This window comes from Abrus precatorius, unplaced genomic scaffold (assembly GCF_003935025.1).
Source record: "Abrus precatorius isolate BTA unplaced genomic scaffold, Abrus_2018 Scaffold11, whole genome shotgun sequence".
NCBI classification, from domain to species: domain Eukaryota; kingdom Viridiplantae; phylum Streptophyta; class Magnoliopsida; order Fabales; family Fabaceae; genus Abrus; species Abrus precatorius.
In genome coordinates, this window is record NW_020874303.1 from 6,628,424 (window position 1) to 6,640,627 (window position 12,204).

General features: G+C 28.4%; 1 protein-coding gene across 2 annotated transcripts; it reads left to right on the top strand.

Moving 5' to 3' along the window:
• The first annotated feature begins 10,346 nt into the window (after window positions 1-10,346).
• LOC113856598 (probable glutathione S-transferase) lies at window positions 10,347-12,021 on the top strand. 2 transcript variants are annotated; one of them, XM_027488487.1, is made up of 3 exons: window positions 10,347-10,621; window positions 10,703-10,760; window positions 11,528-12,021. In XM_027488487.1, exons 1-3 carry the CDS (start codon window positions 10,446-10,448, stop codon window positions 11,870-11,872), a joined length of 579 nt encoding a protein of 192 aa, XP_027344288.1. In that variant the 5' UTR covers window positions 10,347-10,445; the 3' UTR covers window positions 11,873-12,021. The 2 variants fall into 2 exon arrangements, with proteins under 2 accessions (XP_027344288.1, XP_027344287.1); XM_027488486.1 differs by having other exon boundaries at window positions 10,349-10,760.
• Window positions 12,022-12,204: the final 183 nt, after the last annotated feature.

Consider the following 12,204-nt stretch of genomic DNA (forward strand, 5'->3'; position numbering starts at 1 on the left):
AACTTAAAGTGGTGTTCATCCTGTGAGAGAAACAGCACGTTAATGTCATAACCCAAGTGATGTCCATTCTCTTGCCTATTTATTTGATTCAGCCGATGAGAACTGGTAACATATATAACCAGACCATATGCTTCTTTTATTTTTCTCTTCAAAAAACCGCACATAACAATTTATATAGTTCAGACAAATTTTCTAATAAGCACTTATAAAAAAATAAAATAAAGAAGTAAAATAAATTAATTTTTTTTTCACAAGTTAAAATTAACTTACTCACATCAGCTTTGAAAAAATTTAAATAAAAAATTTTAAATATATTTTTTATTTCTACATTTTTATTATTTTATTTTTATTTTTTAGTTCATTTAAACAGTTTTTTATGTTTGAATCTTCATAATTGGGCAAATTTTATTTTTAGTCTCTCTTTCTAACATGCTCTACTAAAACATGTCAATTTTTGTTGACCATGTCAACTAGAGAAGGACTAAAAATAAAATTTACAAAAATATAGAGACTAAAATAAAAAAAATAAAAATTAAAAGAACTAAAATAAAATGAAAATCATTAAAATGTAGAAATCAAAAATATATTTAAGTTATTTTTTCTTAAAAAAATGATGTGCATAAATTAATTTAAACTTGTGAAAAAAAATTGATATACTTTACCTCTTTAATCATTTTCTTTTATTATAATTGCATATTTGAAAATTTATCTAAATTAAGCTATACTAGTCTCTTGTAGAACAACTAGCTAGAAGTTCTTTAACAAAACTGGCCTTTCTATAAGACTAAAAGAGGCAGAGGCACAAGTTGGTGAAGAGAAGCGTTTGTCAGCAACAAAATCATTTTCTTCCTCCACAATGGTGTCTAGCATTTTCTTCAAACGGCACCGTGTCACGGGCACAAACCTAGGTGGAGCAACCTCCGTGGTGACCCTTGCATTTCGCAACTTGGCCATGTCACGCTGAAAAATTGTGAAATGAAGGAATAAACAACCAAATAGTGTAGATAAATATGAAGATATAACAAGAGCAGGTGAAAAGAGAGAAGAAGGGTAGGTATAGGTGGTGGTGAAATTGAAGTGAAGAGTTTCATTTATAAGGTTGAGGAATTTCTGTGGCGCATCGTTTATAGGGATTATTAGGAACTGTACTGCTAGTTTGCTTTCAATGGTCGGTCACAATGTGGGGTAGTGTCCTCATTATATTGCAACATTGCAAAGCCAAAGGGCATGCATGGGTACTGGAAATTTATTTGGTCACACCCAATTTTGAGTATAAATTATCGAAAAGAAGAGAAATTAAAAAAATGGGAGAAAATTTAAAAGGTGTGTGATAGAACAAAAATAAACTAAAATAAAAAGAAAGTGTAAAAATGTAAGAAAAAATAATTATGAAGATACAAGAATTCAGCAGTGGTTGTAACTACGTATAACAGTAGGATAGCCCTTGTGACAAGAATGCCCATATTTTTAGGGCATCCAAAATTTCTACATTCACACAATAGACAATCCAAAGGTCTTGTACGTAACATTGATGTGACCATTCTTTAAAGATCCTTTGTTTGGTGTACTGGATTTTTTTCATCCCTATTCATTTGCCACACTGTATGTATGGCAAGCTTAAAACACAACATTTGATATTTGATGTTCACCATCTAATACGTGTGACAACTAACATAACTATCTTAATTATAAAACGATCCAAATCAACAATGCAATGTAACCTATACAATTGCGAGAGTGTGACAGCTCACAAGGGGATTTTAAGCAATGTCTTCGTAAGAGTAATTAATTAATTAATTCTATCTTAATTTTTTGTATAAGAGTTGATGAATTCCTTATAATTTTTTTTAATAAACTTTATGGCTTTACAAAACAAACAAAAATAAAAGTAAACATATATATATATATATATATTATAGCCGTTAGATTTAAGTTAAGTTAAATAAAAAATTTAGATTAAGTGTAAAAGTTTTTAAACTTATACTGGTGTAAAAAAATCACACCAACAAAATTCTTTAGTTATACTGCAAATAAGCGGTAAGTTGTAATTGCAAGGTATTGCCTATTTGAGTAACGAGGCCTACATATGGAATTTCCTCGGAGAAAGATTTGTTCTACACATTTACTTCTTTAAGTTCGTTTTTATAAGAATCTTTTAATTAAATCATATGTACTGATAAAAGTTGTTGAAGATAGTTATTATATTAATTTTTAAGAAATAATTATTTCTAAGTTTACCTCTGATTAAAGTCAAACTCTTATTATATTAGAGAAATGATAACAGATTTCTTTTAACGCACTTTCATTATTTCTTATTAATACTTTTCATTATATTGCTAATAATAAGTTAGAAAGGTGAGGGCAAATCGTAAAAATAATAATAATGCTCTTAAAACTTTGAAAATAATTTTATATTATAGACTAACAAAAATTTCTAAGAAGTTTTATATTATAAAAATAAGGAAAGCGAGTGTTTGTAAAACAGCATATTCACAAGCTTAAACAAGAGGTTCTTAGGCACAGGTACTAGCTCCTGTACACACAAGTGCTGATTGGTGGTGGAAACGAGTAGCATTAATAACAGCTTTGCCCAAAAGCTCAATGCATTGATTACAAAAAGTGGGGTTTCTCTGTGATATTTGATTTTCGGCATAGTTGGAGGGACCATATAGAATGTGGTTTGAAGGCTTAACCGCATCAACACGGCGTTGGTAGTGACTATAATGATGAAGTGAAAGGTTGTTTGTTTGCTGCAGAAGGAAATCATTTGATCACATGGTGGCTCATCGTTATCACATTCCTATTTCTCATCCAAAATGTGTGATAATTTGTGATGAGAATCAGTTTGCACTTGCTACATCTAGTTACGTATTCCGTGTTCTTGAAGCACTCATCACTCGTGTAGTAATTAGTGTGTGCTGCTCCAATCTATAATTGTGATACTCTGCATGTGTACATGTTCCAATGACACTTTCAGGTTTTGTTTGCTTTGTTTAAAATTGGAATAACAAACTATATCGAACAACAATAATGACACACTCTGCGACGTTATCTCATGCAAGAATTGCTCATAAGTAAGGTTATTATGCAGAGGTGCAAAGGGGTTCAGCTCATTCTGTCAAAAGCCCGTTCAAAAGTGAAGTGGGTAACCTTATTACTGAAAATGAGTTATAGATAAAAATTTATATCAAGTTTGATGTTAACTCTCTTACTTGACAAATGGGTCACCAGTATAGATGTTTTAAATTGTTTTTTAATTCTTATATAAGATTTTGTTTTAATTTAATCTTAAGTTTTGTAATTTAATTTCTATAGATAAAAAAATTATATATTAGTTTTTAAACAAAAATTTATTTACAATTTCGTCTCCATTGCTATGGTGACATTTTTTCACATCTAGATGAATATTCTAAATTTTTCAAAAAATTCTAATATTCTGTTTCATACATTTTCAATTTAAAAATAAATAATAATAATAATAATAATAATAATAGTGATAATTTAAAAAGTAATTCTCATTCTTTATAAATATACTAAAAATATAAAGAAACAAAAAATTTAACTTTGGACAAGCATTAAAGAGACATAGTCAAAGTTTGAGATATTGAGATAAATAAGTAGTGATATTTAAGATGAAAAAAATTAAAGATAATACTTATGTAAAGATAAATCAAGACATAAATTTTTTTTGTGATAATTTTTAAATAAGTTTAAAGTGAAGAGACATAAACTTGTACAATAAAACTACACATTATGGATTGAAAAAATATAACATAAAATATAAAACTTTTTTTAAAAATTTAAAATATTCTTTTAAAATTATAAAAAAAGAACACTTGACACTAAAATGAAAATATCATCGTAACTATTAAAAATAAACTGTAAATAAATTTTTTTATTGAAACTAATATAATGTAATTATAACATATTCAACTAAATTGAAAATAAATTTTTGTATAGGAATTAATACATAAATTTTTTATTTACCAAAACTAAATTAAAAAAAAAGTTGTGTAAGACTAAAAGTTCATTTAACGTAAAAAAAATAAATAAAAAGTAAATTGGTGGATTGATCAATATAAAATTAATATAAAAAATTTTAAACATTCAACAAAATCAATACAAATTTATAAAATTATTGGAATAGTATTAAAATAATATATTTTATTAATAATTATATAAAAACTATTAATAATAAGTTATTTTTTATTATTTTGAAAAAGAATTAAAAGTTTGACAAGTTAGCTCGTCATATTTTGATAGATCCAAGCGAGGCGAGCATAGCAAGATAATGCATATAGAACTCTCAATCTAAACTTCCATTTTAAGTAGGTTAAATGGGTTAACTCGTCAAGTTAGACACATTTTTACACCCCTATTAACAACATTGCAACATTTAATAAAAGTTGTGTGTGTTTCTTATTTATTGATGAATAATAAATTTTATTGTAGTAGTAGTAGCACTAAAATAATATACAAAGTTATTAAACTCTGTAGACTTGAGTCTCGAAATCGGTCTAAGAAGTGGGAATATATAGAGTACATGTTTAGAGTCACGTTTATTTTAAAATTACTAATTATAACTCTTTTGTAGAATTATGATTACAGATTTTTATGAGTTTTCAAACACACATGGAATGTATTTTTAAGAGATCATCATGTAAGTCAATGTGGTGTTGCTAGAGAAAAAGACACAAGTAAATTATTGGAGTTTAGATAAGATTACGTGAGTTTTATGATAGTTATTTTTATATATTTTCTTATCATAATATGACAAAAACTAGCTTAAGGGAAGATCATAATGCTTTATATTACACAGAGATGGTGCAATGCTTAAGTTAGCTTCTTTTTTTTTTTTTTGTAAATTAAGGTAACTTAGATCAGAGATCATGCATGTAACATAGTATTAAAATCTATCCGTTTAAATGTTAAATCACTCACAAACGTTCAATCCTAAATATGAGGTGGGTATGTTAAGATGTTTTATCTGCACAATATAACAGTTTCTTATTTTTTTATCTGCACAATATAACAGTTTCTTATAAAATAATTTAAAAAGTGAGTTTCATATTTTGTTTTATAAAATTTGATAATAGGAGAAAATAAGCAATGGTATCATCATTAAAAATGCACTAACTTGATAATTAATAGATTAATAATTGTATGGAGTTGCTATCAACAAGTTGTCAACAAAGTTGTTCTCAGAAAACAACTGTTCTCTGTGGCTGTGAAGGTCTTGACTATTGAGGATATATAGTATGGCCTATTGGGCATTGTTGCTCAATATCTATTTTCTCCATACCCATTATGGTTACATTGGGCCTGCTATGTACTTTTCATTGGAATGGGCAATTATTGTATTATTGCCCTCCAACCCAACACAGGTTCTTTTCAAAGTACCATCAGCATGGGGACCTCACAAGAAAATATATACATAAATTACGTATAATGCTTGTCACACACATAAAAAATGGAGTTTTGAAATGATTGAGGTGGAAAAAGAAAGAGAAGTAGAAAAAAAGAGAAAAAAAATAAAAATTATGATAAATAATGTGATGTGATAAGAAAAAAGAGATAGAAAGAAAAATAAAACAAATGTATTGTATGAGTGTAGAATATAATTATTGATAAGTTAGTGTGTCTTGTACAAAAAATTGTGTTTATATTTATATGAATAAATAAACACGCTGATCCTAAGATATGCAAAAATAGTTGAATTTATTGGATTTTTTCATGGAGAATAAATACGTTAGGTCTAATCTCCATTGATTTTTGTTACCGTTCCAAAGGGTCCATTAAATTCTTGTTTCATGAAATCATTATTGTTTTTATCAACATGCTACAAGAATTTGTTATTGTAGTTTGAACTTGGGCCACTATAAATTGTCTAGTCCAGCCCAAAACCTTGAAAACATGTTCATGTTCATACTCATTTGAGTGCCGTTGATCCCTCACCCTTCTGAAAAATAGGCATAGTTTTCATCATCCAACTATACTTGTGTTTTGGTACCACAAACAAACATACATGTGTGTTTGTAAACTATTTATACTACATTAGTTTAGATGATAGAAGAAGAGAAATTGCATATTTCAATATGATGATTATTCATAAAATAGATTTTTCTCATTTTTTGTACAAAAAGTTGCTTGAACTGCATAGATTTTGAGTCGGACTACTTTATGTGACTTTCATTTACTTCTATCGAATTTTGTTTGACTGTTATATTCCAATGTTTCTTAATCATTGATATTTTTCATTTTGGGTTGGCATTTTGAAGCACAGGATCAAGATTAAGAGATTGTACAGTGAGAAAACAAGATTATGGAGCCATTTGAGCAAACAGGGAGATAAGAATGTCAAATGAGGATCTAAATTCGTTGGAAAACGAAATAGAAATATATGCTACTTTGTGTTGAAGGTAAAATTAAATTTAGAAACAATCAAGCAACCATAAAGACCAAAGGAGAAAATGCTAAAGAAGTTGCCAACAAACCTAGTAGGATACAGAACAGGCGAATAATAAAATAATTGTAACTTCTTGACGATTGTTACAATTATTCTAATGGGTAATTTGTCGAACAATAACTATTAATAAACAAGATAGTAAAATGAATGCTACGATAGAGAAGCTTGTAAAAAGCAACTTGAATAGTTGATCATTTGAGACTAAGATCTCACCCCTACTTTTGTGGGTTTTCTGCTAAAATATGGTAAAAATTAAAATATATTAAAATAAGGTATTAAAAAACATTTTTTCTGTTTAGGATGTTTTAGCCACATCACCGTAAGTGTAGGTCCTATAAAGATTGACACTTATTTTTTTAATAATAAAAAAAATATCGATCATGTAAAAGTTAATACTTATTTTTTAATAATAAAAAATAAGTGTTGCTAACAAAAACACTGACACTTATGTTTTTTGATTTGTGCATAATTTATAAAATTTTGACTTTAGGTAGTAAAAATAGAAAGTTACCTTGTGCAAGTGGAAGTTAGCTTCTCCAATGGTGCAGTGATCTCCCTGTTCTTAAGAGTAAATGGAAGAAAATTCAAGAGAATGTGGAGCAGAACAATGGAATGAGATTTAATGGCTTTGAAGTTCAAAATCAATGCTAACATAGTGGATGGAGTAGTGCAGTCCTCGATTGCTATGAGTCAATGCGAGGATTAAGGGAGGGTACAGCTGGGCGTTCAATTAGTTTAGGGTGATTTAGAGCGCATAAGTGACATGCGTGGCCATGAAAAGGTAGTGTAAGCTTTCTGGTTACTTCAAAAGTACAAACATAAAAGATGGTATTTAGATGCAGTTTCTCTTTCAAGTTTTGTCTTGGGTTTCTCGTGCAAGTGAATCAAGGAACAAAGCAAACTTTTCTTTTGGTGCCCAAGTCGAGAATAGGTTTTTTTTGTCTGGTGGTTTAAATGCAATTAGACTTTAGAATTTGCATGAAGTTTTATTGGATAAAAAGGAAGGTGATGAGACAATCTGGTGCCTAGACACTTTCCACTAAGTATTTGGCCCTGCACGACCTAAATTTACAGTAGGAATGGAATATTCACACTTTTTAATTAGCCATTTTGAATTTGAAACAATAAGTGCAATTAAACAAAGTATTTGCATAAGAAAGCTTTCAAAATTTTGGGCTAAGAATTTGAAAAATTGACTATTAATGGTAAAAAAAAAAATAGAGTTTTAAGTGTAAGTAAATGAAGATAAAAGAGAAATAGAAAAAGAAAAAGCGTCGAAAACAAAATTAAAAATCTAAAGATGAAAATGATAAATAGTAATATAAAATACACGTGACAAAACAACGAAATTTTTTAATAAAGTTAGAGTCTTTAATAAAAAAAATATTTAAATTTTTTTAAAAAATTAAAGGACTAAAATAAATAAATAAAAATTTAAAAATAAAAATAAATTTTATTCTAAAGACAAAGAACAAAATAAGTAATTTTATCTTTTAAATATTATTTTTCTAGAAAAATACTAATCAAAATCTTAAAAAACTGATTAAAGAATTAAAATTATAAATTGTTAAAAAATGCAATAATGTATTTATATGATTTTATTATTTTTTATTTAAAAGTCATCCATATTAAACATTAAAATAACAAAAAAATTTAAAGTAAGAATTTATTTGTTTTTTTATTTAAATTCAATTATTTTAGAAATATAATTAATTTATATTAATACAAAAAAGATTTTTTTATTTTACATATTTACTAGCTAAAGTATTTTAACTTTACGTAAAAACTTTACATTTTTTAAAAATCATAACGATTTTATGCTATATAACCTTTTAACCTACATTATTAAAGTAGTATTTTAATTTTTTTTTAAATATTAAATATAGAACATCATAATTTTATTCAATATAATTTTTTTATTAAATAAATAGCAACATAGGTTACAAAATGCAACTATATATTTTAATCTATCTCATTCAAACAACTTAATGGAATTAATGACAACTCCTTTCATGAGTGGATGTGGCTAAGCCTTACGCCCACAACATAATCGCTGTTGTGCAGTACCTTGTGCCTATTAATTAATTATGTAATTTTCAATTAGCCTCCTCATAAGTCTTGTCAATGTCTCATTTAAGTATTCACCCTACTTTATAAATCACAAAATATAACCATAACATTGTACTTACAAACATTCAATCAATCCAAACTTAAAAATTTGACATTTAATATATGCATATTATTAAACTCTCCTACATTTATACAATATTTGTCTTCAATCAAGGAGCAATCTAGATTCCTCCTCATGATTATTAAAATTAGCTCTGGCTAATTTGATAGATCATCAATTCAGTAATTAATTAAGAAAATTAAAAATTTGATAAGTTAGACAAATAATAAAAAAAAATGATCAAAATCAAGCAGGAACCATGTAGAAAAGTACATCGAGCCGGTTACTTTGTTTTAAATTTTTTATTTTAAAATAACGAAAGACTCATATATGATATTATATAATATTAAAATATATATTTTATTAGTATCAATTCAATAACAGTTCATCGATTTAATCGTCGGTTTAATTTTAAAACATTTTTCTTCATTTTCCTGAAACACCTCTTCTGTCTCTTTCTAGATCGTCAGTTCACCCTCTTACTTATTAAGTCACAGTGATTCATAACAAATAAAATAAAATAAATATGACTAGACACTATACCCAGAAATTAATAGCTCTCCAATTTCTCTATTGTATACTTATCTTTAAAATTAATATGAAATAGCAACCATTTTTTTTAAGTCTAAATTATAAATATCCTTAATGAGATACAGTTCTACTTGAAGTTGAATAAAACTGTTATAAAAAATAAAAATATCTGTATAAATATTAAACATAATTATATTTATAAAAATTTAAATTCAAAGTCATATATATTAAATTGAAACATTTTTTACTTATTGATTTAAATATTTGATAGTAGAATGGCGATAAATTGAATTGACAGTGCTGAAATCAGATAAAAATTGCTTTTTTAATTATCATATATATATATATATATATATAATATTTTTTTTTTGTGCAACTTGTCTTTTCCAAGTTTTTCTTGGAAGCCACTCCCTGACACCCGGTTTTGTGTTATTATCTCATTTCGTTGGGAGTTGGTTCCACATGTGACCTTTTCTTATGTATTTAAAATAAATAAAATATTATCTATTGTTTAAATAGTAATTATTTATTATTTCATATTCTTGAAGTTATTTTTAAATAAAAAGAAAGGAAAAGTAACATGAATTTGAGCCGACGATGTAATCGATTACATCACACTTCAGTGTTGAATGGAAGATTAGGTCTTAAACGGAAAGTGCTCTGTTGACAAAAAAGAAACGAAAATGTTCTGAAAAATAAAACAAAATAGAAAAATATGAATACATATACGGCTTACTTCAGGCATGACACATGTTAAGAGAGAGTGGGCCCTAGTCTCCATCACATTTGTACATGGAAGGTACTAGAACAGAGAAATTAACGTACTTGCAGAGCAAGGCAGAAAAACGAATATGATAGATGAGAAAATCCTAGAATATGCTAAACCATTGTAGCTTCACCATCATCTCAAGGCCCCACAAGGAAAAGAGTGGTATTTAAAGCAAAATGATCTTGTTAAATCAAGTTTTTTTTTAATTCCTCTGATAAATTAAATTTAAATTTTTTTAGCTTGTTTTAACAAGATTAATTTAGACTACGTTTGTATAAATCTAAAAATCAAATTAAATTTTATTCGGTTTAGATGACTACTCGATTTATCTGGTGAAAAGTACATTGGACTTATTAAAAGTCGTAGTTTCAAACTATTATAATCCAATGTCCACACATACAATTATTCCAAACTGCTCTATAAAAGGCCAAGGCTTAGCCGGCCTTCTGCACTGCAAATAATTCCTGCTTAACCCTTATTGATCTTTCTTTGTTTTCCTTGATCTAGCTATGGCTGATGAAGTTGTTCTTCTAGATTTTTGGCCAAGTCCTTTTGGGATGAGGGTCAGAATTGCACTAGCTGAAAAGGGTGTCAAGTATGAGTACAAAGAAGAGGACTTGAAGAACAAGAGTCCTTTGCTCCTCCAAATGAACCCTGTTCACAAGAAAATCCCTGTTCTTATCCACAACGGCAAGCCCATTTGTGAGTCTCTCATTGCTGTTCAGTACATTGAGGAGGTTTGGAAGGACAAATCTCCATTGTTGCCTTCTGACCCTTACCAGAGAGCTCAGGCTAGATTCTGGGCTGATTATGTTGACAAGAAGGTACCTTTCTATGCTTCTTCATTGTTGCATGTAATTTATTTGTCATTGCTTTTATATTGATATGCTTTTAATATAGAATAAAGTAAGTGATTGGCTATTACGAATCGCCATGTTGTTGTTTATTACTAATTTTGAGCTTTTGGATGTAATCTGGGATATGTGAGAAATAGGATTTGACCATTTTTTGGCCAAGATTCTCCACAACCTATCTAAAGTGGTTGACCTGCTTTGCCTGTTCCTGTGTTAAAAGTTTTGTTCTTTTGCTTCCTTTTTTTAAAAATCAATTCTTTTTTTATTTATTTATGAAAATCATACGTTTTAATCAAATATATAATTCATGTTAATTTATATAGTATCTGTCAGATTCAATGATTTAAAATAAATTTTATCAAAAAATCTATATTTTTAACTTGAAACCAAACAACGCGTATTTGATTATCTTTAAGGAAATGTCCGTTGTTACTTCTGATTTTGTAAAGAAATTTTGAGACGTGTGGAAAGTTGTAAATGAGTGATAGAGATACTTATATCTGATGTTAAACAGGGTGTTAAAGTGTTTAATGTTTGAAAATATAACTGTTAACATAAGGACTTTCTTTTGTTGAGCAACTGAAAAAGTATTTGATTATCTTTAACAACCCTTTTGGTATCACTGATAGGCATTAGTCAGTATTGGTTCTTAGTGTCCCTTCTCCAGCCTTTCCCTTTTCTCATTCTTACATTTTATGATCTAACTGGGTGTGCTAATTATTCTCAATGTGAAATAGGTATATGACCTTGGAAGGAAGATTTGGAGCGCGAAAGGAGAGGAAAAAGAGACTGCCAAGAAGGAGTTCATTGAAGTCCTTAAATTGTTGGAGGAACAGTTAGGTGACAAGGCTTATTTTGGAGGAGACAATCTGGGATTTGTGGATGTATCACTTATTCCATTCTACACTTGGTTTAAAGCGTATGAGACTTTTGGCACCCTCAACATAGAGAGTGAGTGCCCCAAGTTTATTGCTTGGGCCAAGAGGTGCATGCAGAAGGAGAGTGTTTCCAAGTCTCTTCCTGATCAGCATAAGGTCTATGAGTTCATTGTGGAGATAAGAAAGAAGTTAGGCATTGAGTAGGTTGAAGGCTTAAATGGGCATAGTGACGACGCACTGGTCTTTTGTTTATGGTCTTGTTCACCTTCCAATTAAATAATAGTTGTGTAATATAAAAAGCACTTGGATGTGCCGAACTTTATGCTTTCTATAGGATGTGTAGGTTTTGAAAATCTTGTATTTCTTTCACGTGTTTGTGGGTTTGTAATTGAGTTTTTTCTGCTCTATATTACGTACTTATTATATTCACTGGTCTTCACGGGATGACACTGTCATGTGAAACTTTTTTGTTTGGTCAGTTGTTCAATTCTTGGTACAATGGTAACAGAATTAGAAAGAATAAAACCACACTCGTG

What these genes read in the sequence shown, in the direction of transcription:
- LOC113856598 (XM_027488486.1), top strand. Translation starts at nt 10,446, where the DNA reads ATGGCTGATGAAGTTGTTCTTCTAGATTTTTGGCCAAGTCCTTTTGGG. An exon ending in CTGATTATGTTGACAAGAAG is followed by an intron (nt 10,761 to 11,527) that starts GTACCTTTCTAT and finishes AATGTGAAATAG; the next exon opens with GTATATGACCTTGGAAGGAA.